The 9,001-nt window shown below is 45.4% G+C and overlaps 1 protein-coding gene across 1 annotated transcript in view; it reads left to right on the forward strand.

The window, feature by feature from the left end:
- Positions 1-8,244, forward strand: part of MXRA5 (matrix remodeling associated 5) — a 34,501-nt gene extending 26,257 nt beyond the window's left edge. The window contains exon 6 of the mRNA XM_008074037.1: positions 6,311-8,244. Within this exon, the coding sequence (XP_008072228.1) occupies positions 6,311-8,219 (1,909 nt within the window). The 3' untranslated portion in view covers positions 8,220-8,244. The remainder of the gene's footprint in view (positions 1-6,310) is intronic.
- The last annotated feature ends 757 nt before the right edge of the window (positions 8,245-9,001 follow it).

Raw genomic sequence — 9,001 nt, forward strand, 5'->3', positions numbered from 1 at the left:
TCCAAACCTTTGTGAAAAAGAAGAAAAAGAAGAACGGGGGAGAGGAAGAGGAGAGAGGGAGAGGAGGAGGAGAGAGGCGAGGGAAGGGAGAAGAGGAGAAAGAGGAGGAGGAGGAGAAAAAGAAGAGGAAAAAGTGAAAGAGGAGAAAAAGAGGAAGAGGAGGAGAAAACGAAGAAAACAGAGGAAAGAGAGGAAGAGGAAGAAGAGGAGAAGGAAGGAAGAAAAATGACAGAAAAAAATGGAATAAGGAAAATTTTCTTTTAATAATTACATTTTTAATTGTATTTATTTATGGTATTTATTTTAGAAATAGGGTCTTGTTTTGTGGCCCAGGCTGGAGTACAGAGGTGTCATCTTAGCTCACTGCAACCTTGAACTCCTGGGCTCAAGCAATCCTCCCAAGCAACTGGTACTACAGGCATGCACCCACTGTGCCCAGCTAATTTTTAAATTTTTTGTAGAGCCGTGGTCTCTCTATGCTGCCCAGGTTGATCTTTGAACTCCTGGCCTCAAATGATCCTTCCACCTTGGCCTCCCAAAGTATTGGGATTACAGGTGTGAGCCACTGCACCCTGCCTTTAATTGTATTTAAAAATGTTATATGAGGTAAAAAAAATTTAGGTTACTTCTATTTCCATTTGTTAATCTCAACAAAATACATATAGGTCTTAGGCTTTATTTTAATATTACATTAGCAATACATGAAAGCATGGAAAAATATTATTATTAAGGCACCAGGATAGCACAGTTGGAATTATAAAATGTGTCAGCTGTTGAAAAAAAGTCACCTTCTAATCAAGCGACTGCAGTTGCCAAATATATAGACTTATGTCAATGGTTCTCATCCGAGGGCAGTTTTGCCCCTAGGGGACAATTGAAAATGTCTGGGGATATTTTTGGTTGTCACAGCTGGGGAACTGGGATGTTTGCTAGTAGCATCTGGTGGTTGGAGCCCAGGATTGCTTGTCAACACCCTACAGTGTGCAGGAAGCCCTACCACAGAAAAGAATCCATCCACCCTCAAATGTCCACAGTGCTGAGGCCGAGAAACCCTGTCATAGCATGAACGACTCAGTCTAACCATTCATCCGTCCATTCATACTATCTACCTATCTGTAGCATCTATTTATCTATCCCATTCATATCTATCTATCTGTCTATCTATCTATCTATTCACCTCTCTCTATCTCATCCATCCATCCACTCACCTATCTAGCTATCCATCCATCCTATCTATCAACCCATCTATATCATCTATCTATCTCTCTATCTATCTATCCATCTATCTATACAAGAGGGGACACGAAAAAACCCCAAATTATCTTTTAGAGGGTGGGCCTCTTGTAGTACACTTGGAATTTGTTCCTCCAGATCCAAGAGTCAACCAAAGTTTTTATCTGGAAGTTTTGAGAGGGTTGTGTCACTATTTTCAGAAGCAACGTTCCAAGTTGAACCAGGTGACTGGTTCTTCTACCATGATAACACATTTGTCCACACCACACTGAGAGTTCAGCAGTTTTGGACCAAAAACAGCATGACTCCCACTCCCTACCCTATCTATTCACCCAATTTCTCCCTTAGTGATGTTTTTGTTTCCCTGGATGAACAAAATCTTCAAAGGGAAACCTTTTGCCAGTGTGGAAGAGGTGAAACAAAAAACGGCAGAAACACTGAAAGGCATCAAAATGGATGAGCTCACAAACTGTTTTGAGCAGTGGAAAATGCGTCTTGATAGGTATTTTGCTTCCAGCGGGGAGTACTTTGAAGCTGACTGAAGTTTAAACATGTAAGAATTAATACACAATTTGTTTTTACAAAGTCTAGGTTTTTTGGAGTCCCCCTTGTATCTATTTATCCATTTCTACCTATCTATTCATCCTTCATTCATCATTATTGGTCTATTTTATTATCTATTCATTCTTCCATCCATCCATCGGTATCTCTCTCTCCATCATGTATTTATTATCAAACTACCTATAAATCAACTATCTTATCTGTTTATCTCATCTGTGTACTATCAATCAATCCAACTATAAGTCAATCTTCTCATCTACCTACCTATCATCTATCAATCTATCTACTTACCTATCTACCTACCTATCTACCAAAGTATCTACCTATGGAAGTTGTTAGCATCCCAGGAGATTTACCCTGGAAGATACTTGGCTTTTTCTGGTAACATATTTTAATTGTGACACAAGGTTCGCTTGGCATCTGGTAGGCAGATCCCAGAAGCACTGCCCACATCCTGAAATGCACAGGATGGCTCACCCCAGAGAATCATCCAGGCCCAAATGTTAGTAGTGCCAAGGCTGAGAAGCCCTGGGCTCAGTCCAAAACAGCTCATGTCTCATGAATAAGCATTTCAGAAAGAATGGAGGACAGAGACATTGGAGGATAGAGAAAATGAACTTGACCTTAATTAACGGTGAGGTGGCGGTGACATCTTGGATTTCATTGAGTCTTCAGCACTCAACAGCTAAAACAGGAAAACAGCTCAGCATGAGGTCCTTCTCCAGGATGGGAGAAAAGTCAGCATTCTAAAGTTTCTTTTCCCTTCCTGGACTCTGCAATGCAGGAAAAAGACTAAGGTGTCTTTTCCCAGCCTGTATTTTAAATGTCAAGTGTCTTGGTGGTGCCCAGAAAAGCTTGCACAATCAGTGCAGAATACCACATACCCCATTTACCCTGGAATGCCTTCCAGTTGAGCAAGTGTGCTGCTATTCAGATAACTGTTTTCCGTTGACGGCATGGCTGAGGCCATGCTGAATGGATAACACTGCAAGAATCCAGTTCCATCAGGATTTTGAATCATTCTGTTCATACCTCCACAGACATCCTAAATGAAACATACACTATGATTTCTGTGGCATCATTCTTACTACATTCTGGCTAATTATATTCTTAGTCAAGTGTAATTTTTAAAAAATCATGGGAGTTGAATCAAAGATTGGATTCTTTACCCTGTCTCTACATAACAGGACTACTTAAAAATACAGATATTGCTGGGCACAGTGTCGTATGCCTGTAATCCTAGTGCTTTGGGAGGCTGGAGGTTGCTTGAGACCTGTCTGGGCAACATAGTGAGATCCTGGCTCTACCAAAAAAACTTTAAAAAACTAACTGAGTGTTGTGATGCATGCTGGTAGTCCCAGCTACTCAGGAAACTGAGGCAGGAAGATTGCTTGAGCCCAGGAAATTGAGGCAGCAGAGAGCTATGATTGCACTACTGCGCTCCAGCCTGGGTGAAAGAGCAAGATTCTGACTCTAAAAATAATAAAGCAAATTTGAAAACTAAAAAAAAACAAACAAAAAAACCCCAAACAAACAAACAAAAAACACAGGTGGGAGCTTTACTTCTTGAAATCAAAATCCTTATGATAGATAGGCATCTGTGTTTTTCATATTTGCTCAGTTGATCTGATTACAACTAGGGCCAGGGGTCACTGTTATAGAAGATTCAGAACGTTTTCAGACAGGAGCTACCATGCAGACTTTTGGATTCAAACTCCAAGACACATTAAAAATGTGCCTGTTCCACACCTATCAAATTCCTTACTTACTGACTCATGGCCCAAAATACAGCATATTTGACCATTATTAGTAGGTGTTTTTATTAACAATGATTAGGTTGAATTCAAGCATTGGCAAATTAAGTTTTTAAAAATCTATGACACCATAGTGATATGGATTTTTCGGGTCAGCCTAGGCTTTGAGAATGTCAGCTCAATGGATCAGGCAGCTGAGCCTCAGAGAGGGTCAGTTCAGTGGGCTGGTAAGCCTAGCCCCAGGAGTATTGACTCTAATGGGCTGGCAAGCCAAGCCCTGAAAGGGTTTCAGCCTCCAGAAGTATCTCAGTTTGTAATCTCTTCTTCTGCCGGTAGCTCTCCCAGTTCAGCCAGCTCCATCGTAGCCAGCAAGGCTCTTCAGTTCTGTGGCTCTTCTGTAGCTCTTCAGGGTGGGTTTCTTGTCTCATGCCCAGAATGAGAGATACCAATGGCCAGAAAATTGAGAAAGCAAAATTTCTTGAGAAAACAGAAAAGCTCCCACACTGGGAAGGGACTGAAGGGAGTTTCCAGTCTGAAGCTGAAATCTGGTGCTTATATAACCCTAAGACTGAGCCAATTGACTAGCATTAGCTGTGAGCTGATTGGTCAGCACTAACTGTACTGATTGGTCAATACTAAGGACTAATCAACAGAAGATAGAGGCCTAATGGTGAGCTGATTAGTCAGCACCTGGCAGCAAGCTCATTGGTTGTTTTTCTATCCCAGCAGTGAGTACTTAAGCACTAGTCTGAGAGATTCCTAGGAAGCTTGTTTACCAACCTACAGTCTGGGAGGCCTGTGGGAAGTTCACTATATTGTTACCAGGGGACCTACCCTGCCTGTGCTTAACCTTTTTCTAGCTATCTTCTCTCTCAATAGTAGACATGCCATCAGAAAAATAGTATTGCTAGGTGTAATGGCTCACACCTGTAATCCCAGCTACTCTGGAGAGTGAGATGGGAGAATTGGTTAAAGACTAGAGGTTTGAGACAAGGCTGGGCAACATAGGGAAAAGTCATCTCGACAACAAAATTTTTACAAAAATTGGCTAGGTGTGGTGACACACACCCGTAGCCCCAAATACTGGGGAGGCTGAAGTGGGAAAATTGCTTGAGCCTTTGAATTCAGCTGGGGCAACACAGCTAGACCTCATCTTTTTAAAAAAATGCCAGGTTTGGTGTTGCATGACTGTAGTCCCAGCTACTTGAAAGGCTGAGGTGGAAGGATCACTTGAGCCCAGGAGCTGGAGACTGCAGTGAGCTATGATCGCACCACTACACCCTGGGTCACTGAGTGAGAACTCGTCTCTAGAGAAATCAAAAAAAGAAATATTAAGGCCTGCATTATAATGTATGTGCAATTGAGAATTCAATGTGGATACTTTTAAAGGTAGAACCTCTTGAGTTTTTTCACCAGTTAATTCAAAACATTCATTCTGAATGTCTCAAAGACACCCCAGTACTTGTAAAACTGTCATATGCCTAAGAAGTTGTTGTTTTTTTTCTATTATTCTTTCTGCATTGCCTATTTTAAACTGAAAATATTAGCTCAGAGGTGCTTGGAATTCAGGAAGAGGAATGACACACCAGCCTTGGGGTTTCAGGTGTCTTTTAACTTTAATTATAGATTAAAGCAGAAGCCTTGATACCAGCTTCTGAATAATCCAATCTTAAGTTTGAAACTCCAGGTATAGCCATCATTACATGATCAATTTTAGAACTTCTTCACTGTCTGATGCTGGGATACTTGTTTTTTTTAATTGCCAAGAGTAGAAATAATGTCTAAAACATTTTCCCCAAGGAGAACTTAACCACTCTATTCGTTTATTTATTTTTATTTTTGAGTTGGGGTCCTCTTTCCATCACCCAGGCTGGAGTGCAGTGGCATGATCATGGCTCAGTACAGCCTCAACCTCCCGGATTCAGGCAATCCTCCTGCCTTAACCTCCTGAGTAGCTGGGACTATAGGTGCATGCCATCACGCCCAGCTTTTTTTTCTTTTGTAGAGATGAGATTGCACTATATTGCCCAGGCTGACCTCAAACTCCTGAGCTCAAGCAATCCTCCCACCTTGGCCTCCCAAAGTGCTGGGATTACAGGTGCGAGTCACCATGCTTGTCTAATTTTTTGATTTATTGTCGAGACGAGGTCTCACTATGTTGCCCAGGCTGGTCTCAGGAGATCCTTCTGCCTCAGCCTCTCAAGTAGCTGAGACTACAGGCATGTGCCACCACACCTACATGCTTTTTTCCCCCTAGAGACAAGATTTCACTATATTGCCCAGGCTGGTCTCAAACTCCTGGGCTCAAGCTATCATCCTGTCTTGGCCTCCCGAAATGCTGGAATTACAGGTGTGATCCACCACACCCAGCCAACTTAACTTCTTTATAAGGTGAACTCAGATCCATTCTCTCCATGCTGGTGGCATTTCATCTGATTTTGTCATTACAGTAAACTCTGTCATGCAAATGCTTGACCCACACACGGTCCCAGGAACAGGGTGACACCTTTGACTTTCGGATCACATCCTTTTATTAATTTCCAGACCAGGCCAGACTCCATTAGAGGGTTTTTGCTTGCAGTCAATCACTTTCAAGTGTGGACACAATCTCCCATAGGCTGTAAAATCCACTGGGCATTTTGCCTTCCCGGCACATTGGCCTGATGAGAGTCACATGTTTTCTGTTTTATTCCAGTGGCCTTAAACCCAGGACAGAGCCTTTGGGAAGCTGACATCTCCTCATTTTCTCTTTTTCTCTGCAGCTTTGACAGCAGAGTCAAGGCGTTTGCCAATGGGACCCTGGTGGTGAAGTCAGTGACAGACAAAGATGCCGGAGACTACCTATGTGTGGCCCGGAATAAGGTCGGTGATGATTATGTCATGCTCAAGGTGAATGTGGTGATGAAACCAGCCAAGATAGAGCACAAAGAAGACAATGACCACAGGGTCTTTTATGGGGGCGACCTGAAAGTTGATTGCGTGGCCACTGGCCTGCCCAACCCAGAGATCTCATGGAGCCTCCCGGATGGGAGTCTGGTCAACTCCTTGATGCAATCGGATGACAGTGGTGGCCGTACCAAGCGCTACGTGGTCTTCAACAATGGGACACTGTACTTCAACGAGGTGGGGATGAGGGAGGCTGGAGATTACACCTGCTTCGCCGAAAACCAGGTCGGCAAGGACGAGATGCGAGTGCATGTCAAGGTGGTCACTGAGCCTGCAGCCATCCGGAACAAGACATACCTGGTGGTCCATGTCCCCTATGGTGATGTGGTCACCGTAACCTGCGATGCCAAGGGTGAGCCCACGCCCACGGTGATGTGGCTGTCCCCGACCAACAGACTGATCCCTGCATCCTCCGAGAAGTACCAGATCTATGAAGATGGCACCCTCCTCATCCAGAAAGCCCAGCGCTCGGACAGCGGCAACTATACCTGCCTGGTCAGGAACAATGCTGGGGAGGACCGGAAAACGGTGTGGGTTCATGTTAATGTCCAGCCTCCCCAGATCAACGGGAACCCCAATGCCATCACCACAGTGCGCGAGGTGGCGGCTGGGGGCAGTCGCAAAATCATCGACTGCCAAGTTGAGGGTGTTCCTCCCCCAAGGGTGCTGTGGGCCTTTCCGGAAGGTGTGGTCCTGCCCGCACCATACTACGGAAACCGGGTAACTATCCATGCCAATGGCACGTTGGACATCAGGAGCCTGAGGAAGAGTGACTCAGTGCAGCTGGCGTGCATCGGTCGCAATGAGGGTGGGGAGGCCAGGCTGATCGTGCAGCTGACCGTGCTGGACCCCATGGAGAAGCCCGTGTTCCATGACCCCGTGAACGAGAAAATCACGGCTGCAGCTGGTCACACCATCAGTCTCAACTGCTCTGCGTCTGGGGCCCCCTCACCCACCCTGCTGTGGGTCCTTCCCAATGGCACAGAGCTTCAGCCCAGCCGGCGGCTACATCGTTTCTTCCACAAGGCCGATGGCCGGCTGCACATCAGTGGCCTGTCCTCAGGGGATGCTGGAGCTTACCGCTGCGTGGCCCGGAATGCCGCTGGCCACACAGAGAGGTTGGTGTCACTGAAGGTGGGGCTGAGACCCGACGTGAGCAACCAGTACCGCAACCTGGTGAGCATCATCAATGGGGAGACACTGAACCTGCCCTGCACTCCCCCAGGGGCCCGGCGAGGACATCTGTCCTGGACACTGCCCAACGGCGTGGTCCTGGAGGGCACTCAGGCCTTGGGACGCTTCTCCCTCCTGGAGAACGGGACCCTCACAGTGCGCGAGGCCTCCGTGTTCGACCGGGGTACATACGCCTGCAGGGTGGACACAGACTACGGCCCTTGGGTCACCAGCATTCCAGTCATTGTGATAGCATATCCCCCCAGGATCACCAGCGAGCCCACTCCAGTCATCTACACACGGCCTGGGAACACAGTGAAGATGAACTGCATGGCCATGGGCATTCCCAAAGCTGAGATCACCTGGGAGCTGCCTGACAAGTCACATCTGATGGCAGGCGCCCAGGCCCGTCTTTATGGAAACAGATTCCTTCACCCTCAAGGGTCACTGACCATCCAGCATGCCACCCCGAGGGATGCCGGCTTCTACAAGTGCACGGCTAGGAACATTCTGGGCAGTGACTCCAAGACCACGTACATCCATGTCTTCTGAGATGTCCCCTGGGGAACGCAGGTTCTGGAGTTTTTGCTTAGGAAGGTCAGGACAAAGCTGCCTTTGTCGGGACAGCAGGTGTGGGGCATTGGATGTCTTGAAGGACCATCACGGGGCATGGGCTTCCTATGCCCATTTGGTTTCAACTTGAGGTTGACCTTTGCCTGGGCTTGTTCCAGAAGGAGGACTCAGCCTGGCTGGGAGCTTTCTTTCGTGTTGACAGCACACCATAGGCTTCAGGGCATCTGGGCTCCAGCTGCAATTTCTGTTTGGCAAATGCCACTTAGCTGTCTTCAGGAATGTTTGTGGGATGCTCAAGAAGCATTCACTTAAAAAATAAATCACAGAGATGGACGATGTCTCCTGCCCCATGGAAGATGTTTCCCCTGGTTAACCAGGTGCCATTTTTAAATGATAGGGTTTGCTGAACTCACTTGCCACTTATTTTTATCTGTCACTTCTAAACTCCATTCTTCTTCCTCTGTGTTTAGAACCAGAGTGATTTTTTTCTTAATCCCCAATTTCATACATTACAGCTATCATTTTATAGGAAAAAGAAAGCAAACAAACTCAACTCTTTCTCCCTGGAACTCATTTTTAATATAGTGTTTTATAATATATATATATATATATTTCTTTCTAATCAGACGATGAGACTAGAAAGATAAATGCTTTCTATCTCATTAAAAATAATAAATTATTGGTCTTTACAAGACTTGGATACATTACAGCAGACATGGACATGCAATTAAAAAAACTTTTTTTTCCCTAACCTCCTTCAA

The sequence above is a fragment of the Carlito syrichta genome, unplaced genomic scaffold (genome assembly GCF_000164805.1).
Source record: "Carlito syrichta isolate Samal-C Ts95f unplaced genomic scaffold, Tarsius_syrichta-2.0.1 Scaffold316281, whole genome shotgun sequence".
Lineage (NCBI taxonomy): Eukaryota > Metazoa > Chordata > Mammalia > Primates > Tarsiidae > Carlito > Carlito syrichta.